The following is a 13,542-nucleotide window of genomic DNA, read 5'->3' on the forward strand; positions in this document are numbered from 1 at the left end:
TTTGCATCCCCAGCACCTCCAACTAGAACTGGACGAGACCCTTGTATGAAATCCTGGAGAGTTGCTGCCAGAGTGTAGTCGTCCTGAGCGAGACAGACCAACAGTCTGTCTTGGTACAAGGCAATTTCCTGTTCCTTAAAAAAGTCTCTCTCTGTCAGTTGATACTACCTTTTGGCCAGCATATACAAACAGGGACCACTGAAATGTATGATTTCCCCGATATTCTTTATCCCCAAACTGGCTCTCACCTTGTTGCTGAGTTACAACTCCCGTCAGATACAGCAAGCATGGCCAGTGGCCAGGGACGATGAGAGTTGTAGTTCAGCAACATCAGGATGGCCAAAGGCTGCAAACACCTTTTACCAACTACCTTACTACCTGACAATGCTCTTTGCCTTGTCTGAAGCTCCATGTTGATGGTTTTTTAAAGGAGAAGTATTTCCACCACAGTAGTATTTCAACCATACTTTTGGACACGAGAACACACACACACACACACACACGGGTATATTTTTGCACAAGTTTTCCAGGTTTTCTTGTAAGCAGGTTTCAACAGTGTATTCATGGATGTAAACAGTTGTTTAGCTATGCACACTAAGGAGAAGCCTTCTCTAACCTGCTGTTGTAGGGTGCAGGAGATAATGGGAGTTTTAGTCCAAAATACCTAAGGCACACCAGGTTGGGAGAGGACAGAGCAGGCACAGTTAAAAATGCAGTCAGAAAATATTGTTTATTACTTTCAAAGTCAGCAACAATGGCTCCTGGGGTGAGGTGCAATAAACACAAAATCATACGAACTACACTCATAATGCTTAACTTACAAATGGATTTTAGTTCTTTACTAATTGGCCTCAACACTGGCTCACTGAAGTCCTGACATGAGAGGCAACTTTTCAACTGGGATTTCAAAAGGGTCACACACCTGTGCGAAGATAACTTTCAAAATAAAGTTAGAAGGCAGTGGCAGATTTTAGTTATACCCCACCCCGACATCTACATCTAGGAAGCAGAAACTACACCTTCTGGATACCATAGAAGGCCCCCTTGGAGACACTAGCTGTAGATAAACTGCTGGATAAATTTCTCCAGCTTCTCTTGGTTCTCTTTGGCACGGAAGGTCTCGGAGAGGTGGAGAATGGGCTCCCCTTGCCCTGCTGATTCTCTCAGCACCTAGAGTGGAAATTGAAAAGGGGGGATTTAGCAATCCCATATCCCACTGAAGGCAGATTCAACAAGGGCTTTCCTTAGGTAGCAGCCAATGAAGTGGGTGGGGAAATTCTTTACTGTCACCTCACACCTCTTATTGTGTGACATCAATGTGGAGAGATGAGAATAGTGACACTGAGCAGCTCTTTTCAGAAACAGCCATGTTTCCCCTGATACTGGCTATTGCATCTCTCAAAGGCAAGCTGCACAGAAACCCACCAAGACAGGTGGAAGATGAAGTCAAGGAGCTGCTGCTGTGGGGGGCTCTACACCCTCAGCCTCTGCCTGAGAGTGCCAAGCCAACACTGGCTGTACATTTATATACATACATCATATCCTCAGTAATCCGGCAAAGGAGAAATCAATGCTAGACTCCATTGGATTTGAAAACACACAAAAACTGCACTCAAGCTGTGTAGGTGGAGTGGCTGCAAAAGTATACGGCGCTTTGGCCACATAGCTGTATTGCAAAGAGTCACCCATGCAACTGCCTGCATTTGGCGAGATGGAACACCAGGAGTGAGGGTAGCAACAGAGGCATGCAAAATCACTCAGGGATGGAATTTGAACATGGCCTCCCAATCAGTAGACCATTGCTGGGTGGGATCCAGGACAAGCAGGACCTGAAACCCTGCGGGAGTATAAAAAGCAGCACAAAGAGATAAGAATCAACCCACATTTTTTGTACTGTAACCATAAAGGTAAAGGGAACCCTGACCATTAGGAAACTGCTTTTGCTTCTTAAATAAACCAACACTTCCGAGATGCTCAGGAGTGCTGCAAGATGACATACAGGTGGTGAAATTATCTCAGATTAAGAACTGAATATAGCAATAGAAGACCTGTTTGGAGAATCAGGAACACCTGAAAATGGATTGTGGAGGGCATGAAAAGGGGGTTTCTGGAATGTGATCAAAGTATTCGCACATTGGAGGGGCAGGCAAGACAGGGCACTCACCCCCAGTTCCTTGTAGATGCGGACAGAGATGGTAGTCAGAGTTCTGCAGACACATTCTGAAAAAGGAAAATGAAATGGACAGAAAGGTTCAATGTGGGAGAGAGGACAGACGCCCCCTACTCCCCAGGGGTGGCACAGTTGCAGTGAGGTCATGTCATCAAGCACTAAGGGGCAAAGTTGGTTTGTAAAAACTAGCTTCTAATCTAGACCCTGGGGGTTATATTCTGCTGGTTAAAACAATAAAGGAAATGCCATGTCAGAGCTGTTGTAGCCTAGTAACTAAGAGACTGAGCCCTTCCCCCCTCAGCTGCAATTTTGGATAATCACCCACCACTGGGAGGGTTAGAATATAGGATACAATAAGCACTTTGAACATTCAAAACACACTCTGCAAAAGCTAAGTATTGATAAAATTTTACTTGCTACATTTTAAGAAGGATGTAAAACAAACCTGGAGAGATTTATGGGCAGAAAAAGAAGAGGGTGTTGGGAAAGTCTGTGAGGAGGAGGAAAAGTTTAAGGAACTGGGGCCTTTTCAGTGATGGGAAACACCCGTTTAAAAGGTATGGGGGTAGTGGCCTTCATGTATCTAGGCTAACAACTCTGGTTCACCACTGCCATAGGCCTCAGCGTAAGAAAATGGGGTGCTTAAAATAAAAGGGTTTTAGGTAATTTCCCATTTTATGAGGTCACAAAACCCTTGTCCATCAACAAGGGCAGTTACTATCCTTTGGTATAAAGTTACTTAGGGGTAGCTCTATACTACCAAGAAAACTGGCTTTCTATCTACAGGTGAAACTCAAAAAATTAGAATATCGTGGAAAAGTTCATTTATTTCAGTAATACAACTTAAAAGATGAAACTAATATATGAGATAGACTCATGACATGCAAAGTGAGATATGTCAAGCCTTAATTTGTTATAATTGTGATGATTATGGCGTACAGAGCAGAACAGTTGCTGTCTCAGTTTGTCATGGCTTCCTCCATGGGCTGCCTGCCGCCTCTGCCCTCCATTGCTGCTGCTGCCAGGCAGTTCTCAGGCTATTGTCAAACTGTAGGTCACAGCACCGTCTGTCCGTGGCCAAGCAAACTCCCACATGATGACAAACCTTAGCTGCTTAGCATATTTATATACACATAACATTTCTATAGCCCTTTCAAGTGTTCAAAGTGCTTTGCAAAGTGTATTATCTAGTGGTGATCATAACAACAATACTGTTTAAGTCAACAATATTATCCCACCATCTTGCTGGTTGGTGCATGGAATTCATGGCAGCAGAGGTGAGATTCAAACTGGGAAAGCCCCAGTTTGCAGCGCTGTCCTGTAGCCATTGCATATCACACCAGCTCTACACTTATTCGCTTGGCTGCCACCTGGCCATCTCTGGGTCTCTGCACTCACCAAAGGAAGAGTCTTCTTTTGCCTTCCTTGCCAAAAAACAGTGCAGCTTCTCCACGTACTGCGACTCTGTAGGGGACAGCGGTGCTGGTGGTCAGAAGGACACAAGGCAGAAAGCAAAGGGAGATCACTAGCCTCAGCTGCACCATTAGCACTGGGAGAGGGATCTCTGCACCATGACAAATGTCTACGGGTCACAGCAGCTCAAATTCTAAATATAAACCTGCAGGGTCAGAGGCTGCATTCAAAAGTAGAAAGAAACTCAACAATATCTTTGGTTTCTTTCTTTCTTTTTTTAAATCAGCATAAATCGTGTTCAAAACAAACACTGGTGAACCAAGACAGCTTTGTTTAGATACTGATCAGAGCTGGGGATAGCTCATCTGGTAGAACATGAGATGAGTCATAGGGTCATAGGTTTGAGCCCCATGTTGGGCAAAAGATTCCTGCATTGCAGGGGGTTGGACTTGATGACTCTCACAGTCCCTTCCAACTCAACAATTTTGTTTTAATCCACTATCTTTGGTTCCTATGTAACCAACCAAGTTTTGAAGTAAACTAAATGCTGACAAAAGACTAGTAGCTGACTAACATCTACTCAGGAGTGGATGCACTGAAATTAATAGGACTTAAATCAGCAATGTCTATTAAGTTCAATGGGTCTACTCTGAGGGGGAATAGCGCTGGATGCAACCCAAAGTCCTCCGGGCTGCACGCAAGCCCAACGTTCAGCATTACTTGCAAAGTAGCCCTAAGTATGAGAAGTAACTTAGCTGAACACTTCCGGTTCACTTGTATGTTAAAGGCTGTGTTTTTCAAACTGTTCCAGGCATCCTAGGATTCCCCCAGAAGCTTCTCAGGGGCTTGCCAAGGGGAAGAGCATAAGAGATTAAGAGTCTCACACTCCACCAAGTGAGCTGTCCCAGATCAATAATGATGGGCAACCTTCCCCAACAAACATGCTTCCGCAATACTACTGATCCTCCTTGGAAACATGTCACTGCAAGGGAGAGCTGGGTTATCCTCCAGGCTGCACACTCAGTTCACTCAAGGCAAGGAAAAGCCCTAGAACATGCACCAGAATCTTCAGCAACACACAGGAAGCACAGCTGACAAGGCAGGCAGAAAGTCTGAAAAGCAGTGCTCAAGGGCAGCCTTCACCATCCTAGGGCCCTTCAGTGGCTTTAGGCTTCATCAGCTCAGCCAACCAGCTTTATTGATGTTGGGGCTGAAGGGAGATGTTGTCCAAAACATTTGGAGGACACCAGGCTAGCAAAGGTGGCTCCAAGGAAATGGGACACTGCTAGGCTGTTACCAGTTTGGGCACCTCCTTGCTCATGAACGTAGCAAGCAAAAGGCTGTTCATGGAACACAATGGATACAAGAACCTGAAGAAAAGCAGGGGACAGTAACTTTTGTGTTGTGTACCCAAGTTAGTGGGTGCAGAACCTAACTAACAGCACCTGGGCTTTGCTAATGAATCAAAACAGCACAAGGCTATTTTCACCTAGGGGAAGTCCAAATCCTGACAGTAACAACCCATCAATTGTTACCATGCAGCAGTTGCTTAAGGTGTGCCAAAAATGAATCCAAAGACTTTTACTGGTGAGCTATTCAAAGGAAGCTTAATCCTGTAGTAACTGTGAATACCTTTGTAAAGAAAGAAAGCTGGGTGCTTCTAGCATTTGGAGAAGCTTTGCTCAGTGGTGGGGCCTTTTGCGTGTAGAACAGATGCCCTCCCACAGAGCAGAAATGCTTGGAAGCACATTCCCAGGGAAAATTAAGGCTGTTGGAGCCACTCAAGTGAAGAAGAACCTGGCTGTGGGGCATATACCTGACTGAGGAGACTCAATTTCCCAGAGGAAGACAGCGGCTCTTTCCAAGGTTTTCAGCAAAGGGCTCAGAAGACAGCAGAGGAACACAAAAAAGTTGGAGCAGTTTTCCACCTGGCTTATCTAGGGCAGAAAAAATGAAAAGAGACATAAGAACTCTGATGAGATGAAGGTTCACATATTGATCCCGACTGCTTTGTGTGGACACTGCAAAAGCCAATGGAAATCCCTTGGGAACACTTGCAGCGCTCTATTCTTTTGAGTAACAGCCTGCATGCCACAGAAGCTAGGCCTACCCACAGCAGAAGCATTGAAATGAATGGATAAAACTAACCTAGGCCCATTAATGTCAGTGGGTATAGTTCTATTACCTGTTTTCATGGACAAAACTGCCTTGTACACACCATGCCACATTTTCAGGAGAGTGGAAATATCTACAGAAACAGCATCCCTGTAAGAAACTATACGCACAGAGAGAGGTCTAAAAGCAGCCTCTGTATGCCCGGGAGGTGGTGCTGTGCATCCAGATGTTTTGGAACTGCTGAAAGTCTCTCCCAGGCGGTGCAGCAAGTAGAGATGAGCTCAGTGAGCTCCCCATCCTCAGCACCAGCCAGTTAATTACAGGGAACTTCGCTCCCTTCTTGAAAGAACACAGAGGAAGGTTTCAGAGCCTCAGCCCACACAGCTGGCATTTGAAGAGACAGGTTGTGAACTCAGGATGTGTCATATGGGTGCTGGGAAACAAAAGAAGTGGGAATTTATATGGTAATTTGATGTTCCCTCTGACAATGAGGATGAGGAAGGAGGGTGGCCTCCAGAGCTGTGGCGCCCTTCCCACATGAAGCCAGACCCAGCAGGAGGATTTCAAGGATCCTCAGAGCAGCAGGGAAGCACAACAGACAGCCAAGGAGCTCACCTTTCCCACCCCGCTAGGAAGCCTGGTTGGGAAAAGCAGGCATCTTTTCCCCAAGAGGAACACATCTGGGTTTGGGTGCAAGGTCTCTGCTCCAAATGTGGCTGCAGTGAGACCAATTTATTGTGTGTGGGTGTAAAGAAAACCCCTCGGCCACACCTCACATTGAAAGGTATCAAGCACATACCCTGAACAATGTGTTTGTACTTCATCTCCCCACTCCGCAAAATGCTGAAAATCCTACCACACAAAATTTCATATGGCATGAAAAGTCCTATGAAGGGGATGAGCAACATATTTTGTGCAGAGTATCAAACTTCCTTGCAGCAAACTTAAAAACAAAACAAAACACTGGACTGCCTGCCCATAGCTGCCTTCAGGCAACTGGGACAGGGAGAGAGAAGGGCAAAGGGTGGGCAGAATTTCTGCCTCAGAGGCAACTGCAGGAGAAAGGGAACTCCAGTGGGAGCTTTTTCAGAATGGGGTTCATGGTACTTTGAAGCAGCAATTTCCAGTCTCGTCGCTGTAATCGCTGTCACTGTCTGCAAAATCGTCTGTTGCCTTCCACAGCAACCTCTTCGTGAAGCGCTTTTGGGCTGTGTCACACACCAAGACATCACTGGGAATCTGGGAGGAAAGGAAAGAAACCATTTTTTGAAAACCTTGGGAAGAAGAGATATGAGGCTCTGCTGCAACCATAGGGGCCTGGGCCAGCCATTGCCAAATGCCAAGCTGGGACCAAGTAGTGTGTCATCAGAGAACTGCTGTGAGCCCAAAGCGGCAACACACAAAAAGGCTGCCTACCGTCTCTCTTCATGATTCCTTGCTCTAGCCTCACGTTTGCCCAATCAGCCTCTATTGAAAGAGGCTGCCACCATTTTGCTGCCTCTCTCTCTCTCTCTGTGTGATTGTGCATGCAAGTTATTCAGTCCTTCCTAAAGCAAAATTACCCACCTTTAGAGAGGCTGCTTGTTGCATCTCTGCATGAGTTACAGCACTGGGCTGTCCTCCCCAAGAGGAGGCATGCTCGTATCAGTGTCTCATGCAGGAAGAGCCCTTTGTGGGCATAGAACTGTGGCTTATGTATTGCAAGAACAATCCTTTTTGGATGCAAGAGTGGAACATGCCCCCAGTTTTAATTCAAGAGAGGAAAAATTAGAATATCGTGGAAAGGTTCATTTCCTTCAGTAATTCAACTTAAAAGGTGAAACTAATATATGAAATAGACTCATGACACGCAAAGCGAGATATGTCAAGCCTTTATTTGTTATAATTGTGATTATTATGGCGTACAGCTGATGAGAACCCCAAATTAACAATTTCAACTTTGGGGTTCTCATCAGCTGTACGCCATAATAATCACAATTATAACAAACAAAGGCTTGACATATCTCGCTTTGCATGTCATTAGTCTATCTCATATATTAAACTCCAGTAGCTAATGAAAACAATTGCTTACATAAATGGAATTTTCCACGATATTCTAATTTTTCGAGTTTCACCTGTAAGTGTACACAGGCAAAATATTATCACTCCACAAGGCTGAGCTCATATGGTGTTTAAATGACGCACTCCTCCAATGTCCTCACTTCCCCTCACCCCTGGCCACAGCACCACACACACCCATCCTGAGAGCTTCTCTTACCTCCTCAGCCACCAACAGTCCACACTGGATCAACTTGTCCACAGCAACCTGGCAGTAGTTATAGAGAGACTGGCAAGGCTAGGAGGAAGCAAAGGCAAACCAGTAGGACCATCACTCTCTACTAGCCCAAATGAGAGACGAGAGATGGGGTGCAGCACACACCTCCAACCTGGGCAGGTGTTATTCAAGAGTGTTAGATTGCCTCTCTGAAGTGTTTCTATGATCCTGCATTTCTCTTCTCTCCCCCCGCTCCACCGTTTTTTTTGTTACTAATTAGTGGTGATGCACAAGGTCCCATCCAATTATAGCAAAGCACCTTTAAAGAATATTTGTCTCGATGAGGGCGTTCTGTATCTACAATGGAGAATTCATACAGGCAAGCGACCCTGGTATAGTACAGAGCAGGAGTGTATAAGATTTTCCAGCAATGGCCTGCAGGAGATGTTCCAGGGACAGAAATGGGAAGAGCAATGAATGCTACTCTTACCTTTATACAATAGGCTACATTCCAGCTATGCAAAAGCAAGACCCTCACACACACACTTCCCTCCCTTTCCATTCTCCAGCCAAGCAAGGAATGTGAGGAGTCATCACAATTTAAGGACACACATTCCATCCAGCCCAGGCAAAAGTCACTGAGGGAGGTGTAGTGCATGAAAACCAGCAGCTCAACACCTGCCGAGAAAGAAAGAAAGGCCTTTGCACAGTGGCAGTAGGCCATCAGAGCAGAGCAAGGCAGGCCTCTTGGCAGAGTTCCAGAGCCTGGGTGTGGCTATGGGAAAAAAGCCCTCTTCACCAAGCACAACTCAGGTGTTGGTGGGACACAGAGAAGAGCCTTGGAGGAAGATCACAGCAGGCAAGAAGGTTATCTAAGTGAAGCATCCTGCTCCATAGCTCTGCAGGCTTTGCAGGTGGGGCTCGGCAGGCAGGCAAAGAATTGCCCTTTTGAAATCACAGAGGGGCTCCCTACCTGGCATAGGAGGAAATCCCTGGGCAGCAGCTGGACGAGCAAGACAGTCTTGTTGTGGAGCTCTTCCTGGACCAGGACCACATCCCTGAGCTGCTCAGGGCTTCCCAGGTAGGGCAGCAGCTCCACCAGGAGGGCACTGACAGCACAGACTGCAGAGAGGAGTCAGGAAAACCATTTAGCACTTACTTGCTATGATTGTCTCATTCCACAGCAGTTAAATTTAGTGATTTAGAAGAAGATTTGTGATTTGGAAGAAGCGGAAGGCCTTGTGCAGGGTCCCCTGTATTGTTCCCAGAGAGGGGTGCTTGAGAACCTCTGGTTCAGGTCTGGTCAAAATTTACCTATTTGCTTAAAGATAGTGATATGCCTGTGGTTTTCAAAGGCTTGTTTAAAGAAGTAGGTGAAACTCCTTGGGAAAGACCAGTCCTTATTACCCAAGTTACCAAAGTGTCATCTTTGGTGAAACACTTGTTTATGAAAAAGCCAGATATAGCAGGCATGAAAGTGTGCACAGTACGGAGAACACAGCAAATCCTTTTCCCCATTTTAAGTCACATGGCAATTACTTTGATAGCTACGCATGGGTGGGTGAATGGGTTTCTAATAATTTCTGCAGAAAATTAACTTCTGCGGATGTATTTGAAAAGCTGAGATATAGCCCCAATTCCTTTGGTTCTTTATCTCCTTGAAAATATCAGGTTTGCACTGGGAAATCCTCCAAAATGCTACTGCTAGCCTTGACCAAGGCCACCCACCTCTTCTTTCCTAAGCTGTGCAGCCTTGCAAAATTTGGCACTGGGTGGGGGACCCACCAATGACCTTGCACAAGCAGGGCCAGGCCTGCAGTAGAGACTCGAGAGAAGGGGAGTTGTGGCATGAAGAGAAACTTCTGCTCTCTTGCAACCTGCAGCATCGTGAGCCTTTTTCTCATGTACTCTTGGTGAACTTACCCCTAAAGGCTGGGGCCCCCTCTAGACCCCTCCTTCCCAATGTATCTCAGCTAATTAGAAAGGAATAATTCAAGCAGGCTTCCTGTAAGCCCGAGAAACCTTTAAACTCACCTCCCACTGCTTCCTGGATGAAAACAGGCAAGAGGGCAGTGCTGTGCTGGCTCAACTCTGTCATGGCTTCGTCTGTCTTCTTGGGAACCACCAGGACATCCCCCAGGGAAAGGTGGTAGAGGGAAACGCAGTGCCGCAGCAGGAACAGAGCATGCAACACCACATCACGCACCTGCCCAGAAAACCCCACATCATAGCTGCGTAGCAGGATCTCCTCAGTGAGCCAAACAAAGTCCTGCATGAGCTGGGAAAGGAAGACACCCTAGCAGAGGACAGAAGAAAGAAGATGCGGACTTGTTATTGTGAGGAGGCAAGAAAAATCCCAATGAGCACCATCCTTCAGGCATGCTCTTTACAAGGCATAGATTGCTTTAGAACAGCCTTCCCCAACCTGATGCCTTCAAGTATGTGGACCTCAACTTCCGTTCATCCCAGCCAAAGGTTGCCAGGCATGATAGGAGTTGTGGTGTACAACATCTGGAGGGTACCAGGGTTGGAGAAGGCTGCTTTAGAACACATGCATATCTGATAAAAGTTTTTACCTCTCTCTGCATCCTAAATGGGAACAGAACAAAGGGGGAAAACACTGCTGTCTACTCCCATATTGAATTATGGGAACCAAACACTGCGGCTACCACTGCCAACACCTGAAAGTTGGTTTTATGCAGATAACAGAACAGCAATACCTCAGCTCTGGCCCTGTAAACAAGGATCCATTGACACACTGCATGGCAGCACACCTAATAAGAGCTGCTTTGTGATTGTGTGTTTTATTACATGCACGCACTGCATTTTAAGATTTTACATGTGTGCGCAAAACCTAGACGGGTAAAGGTTCCTCATGCTCTCCCCCATCTTTGTTACCCCATTTATAAAATAAGGATTAACCACAGCCTCTCCTTACAAGATCTTTGGGTCTCCAAGACCCTTATCCCTGGGGTCTTTGAGGTAAGCAAAACCTGAAGTTTGGCAGAACCAAGTCCACTTTCCCATCATCCCCAGAGGTGCCACTAAAAAGGGTCAAAAGCCCCCCATTGCTTCAGGGATACTTAAGAAAAGGAAATCCTGGATCCAGCTCCTTTTCACATTTTTACCTCTTTGTGTTTGTGCAGAAAGAGTGCAGACATGATCTGTACAGCCATGATGGCACAACAAGATACACCAGCTAGAGGAGGAGGAGGAGGAGAGAAAGAGAGAAGAAACCACATGGTTAACTGCTAGTGCCTATGATTCCATGTGGAAAATGCTGCATGTTGAAAATACGGTGGGCTGATGAGCCAGTAAAATGGGGCCACACAGCATACTGCATTTACTTTTGCCAAACCACATCTACTCAGTGGGACCTTGTGGGTCAGGTTGGCAGAAATGATAAGGAGACTTGGGCAATTCTAGCCAGTGGTCAGCCTGTAACCCTTCACTCCAGGCTGCAATACAAAGGAGTATAAAGAACTCACCGTTTGTACAAAAGAGCCTGCACCTGCTTAACAACCAGATAAAACACTGGAAAGGGGGGGGGAGTGCTACACATAGCATTAAATTAACTCTGTGTCATTATAAAAAAGGAAGCCAAATTCTGTCTCTTGCATAAAGTATTATAATTAAACACATCTGCACAATCTATTCTCCATAATATAATATGAAAATGTTTATCATTTTTTCATTCAATTATATCCCCGCAACTCTAATGGCTCTCTGTATCACTGCAGATCCTTTTTACAGATAATTGTCTTTTTGAGTTATTTTGCTTCTGAGAAGAGAAAAGGCACCTGCTTACTCAGTGAATATCAGAAATGACACCAGAGAGCATATGCTCACATGCAGAGATGGAATATCCATACAGAAACACTTCCCACCCAAGATAACTTGGGGAAAGCCTTGTATCAGGAAAATCACGCAACTAAGCCATGGATAGGATTTTGTTTTTAAAATGAGGCAGGTTGCCATTTCAAAATATCTTGGGCTCCCACCAATTACCATGGGGCACAATCAACTGGGAAGATCTCCTGTGCAAACCTAACTGAAATGAAGGGAATGTTGTGCACAGATGAGCAGGAGGCTCTTGTGTAGCACACACCCGTTTCAATTCATGTAGAACAATTCCTTGGCAGAGTGCACCCTGTCCATATGGATCTGCTTGCCTCCCATAAGAAGGCCAATGTACAGTCCTGCACTCAAGCGGAAGCTGCGTTGGATGTTTGGCTTCTGAAAAACATTCGAAAATTGGAGCATTTACTTCCGGGTTTTTGGCGTTCAGGAGCCAAAACGTTCCAAAACAGAGCCGTTTGGGATCTGAGGTTTGACTGTACCATTAAGCCCATCATTCTGTTCTCACAGTGGCCACACCAGATGTCCCAATAGGAAAGCTGCATACTGAATTCAACCACAAACGCAACCTCCCCTCCTGTGGCTTCCAGCAAGTAATACAGTGGTGCCCCGCTAGACGAAAATAATTCGTCCCGCGAAAATTTTCGTCTAGCGGGGTTTTCGTCTTGCGGAGCGGCAATGGGAGCCGCGCTCCGCAAAACGAAAAAAAAAAAGACGAAATTTTTTCGTCTTGCGAGGCAGCCCCATAGACTTTTTCGTCTAGCGGGGCAGCCTCCCGCTAGACGAATGCTTTCGTCTAGCGAGTTTTTCGTCTAGCGAAGCATTCGTCTAGCGGGGTACCACTGTATTCAGAAGCATTTCTGCCTCCAACCGTGCAGGCAAAGCATAGCCATTGTAGCTAGCAGGTGTTGATAGCCTTCTCCTCCATGAATATGTCAATCCTTTAAAAGCATCCATCCAATCCTTCATGCTGGCCAAAAATCTGCTACCTGAGGTAGCCCCTCACTCTGCATCTCATAATGAGAGCTCAAAGGCATGGAAGTTTTCCTTGTCTCTAAACGATGTCCTGCCACGGGCCCACCATCCAAGCCCACAGAGTCCGGAGCCATAGTCTGCCTCAGCCCACCCTCCCTTCTGCAAATGTGCACAATAAAGCAGGTGGCCAAGTCTGGCTGGTGGAAGGAGGGGGGGGGTTAATCCAACTGGATCCTGCAGCCAAGGATAAAACATGAGCCATGAACGAGATGAAGAAGATGAAAATTGAGCACTGCAGGAGCTCTGGCTAGCAGAGAGGAACTTGAAAGGGCTGCTTCCTCTGCAGGAAAGTTCACAGCTCAGAAGAGAGGCCTTTCATTGCCCGCTAATTGTCCATGTGGTCCTGTCACCCAGATTTCCTCCAACCTTGTGTCCAAATGGCAGCAGTAAGGGGGGGCATATGGGGGAGGGCATGAAGCTGGGAGGGGGGCTTCAAAAGGGTCAGAGAGAAAAATCAGTGATGGGGCCCTCAGGCTGCTCCTAACATTTAGGGAGAGGAGAAGAACAAAACAAGGTAACTCTCTTTTGTCAAAAGTTCACCTGCAAAGAGACAGAACAAAGCAAGTGTAGCTTGTCGTTATTCTCTTTAGTTGATTCAAAAGAGGAATCTTCATATTCTTTTCTTCCACAGTTTGTTTAATCACCCTAATTTTTGAACATTCTAACTATTTTTCCTCGCAGGGGAGCCGCTCAATCC

The 13,542-nt window shown here is 46.0% G+C and overlaps 1 protein-coding gene across 2 annotated transcripts in view; it reads right to left on the reverse strand.

The window, feature by feature from the left end:
* Positions 1-845: 845 nt before the first annotated feature.
* The window catches only part of GPAT2 (glycerol-3-phosphate acyltransferase 2, mitochondrial), a 64,840-nt gene continuing 52,143 nt past the window's right edge, over positions 846-13,542 (reverse strand). For both annotated transcript variants that reach the window (XM_033159046.1, XM_033159047.1), the window contains 9 exons: positions 11,081-11,151; positions 9,987-10,248; positions 8,926-9,074; positions 7,956-8,033; positions 6,806-6,937; positions 5,400-5,520; positions 3,569-3,634; positions 2,165-2,220; positions 846-1,170 (listed from right to left, as the gene is read on the reverse strand). In XM_033159046.1, coding sequence (XP_033014937.1) covers positions 1,054-1,170; positions 2,165-2,220; positions 3,569-3,634; positions 5,400-5,520; positions 6,806-6,937; positions 7,956-8,033; positions 8,926-9,074; positions 9,987-10,248; positions 11,081-11,151 — 1,052 coding nt within the window. In that variant the 3' untranslated portion in view covers positions 846-1,053. The remainder of the gene's footprint in view (positions 1,171-2,164; positions 2,221-3,568; positions 3,635-5,399; positions 5,521-6,805; positions 6,938-7,955; positions 8,034-8,925; positions 9,075-9,986; positions 10,249-11,080; positions 11,152-13,542) is intronic.

This window comes from Lacerta agilis, chromosome 8 (genome assembly GCF_009819535.1).
Source record: "Lacerta agilis isolate rLacAgi1 chromosome 8, rLacAgi1.pri, whole genome shotgun sequence".
NCBI classification, from domain to species: Eukaryota; Metazoa; Chordata; class Lepidosauria; order Squamata; family Lacertidae; genus Lacerta; species Lacerta agilis.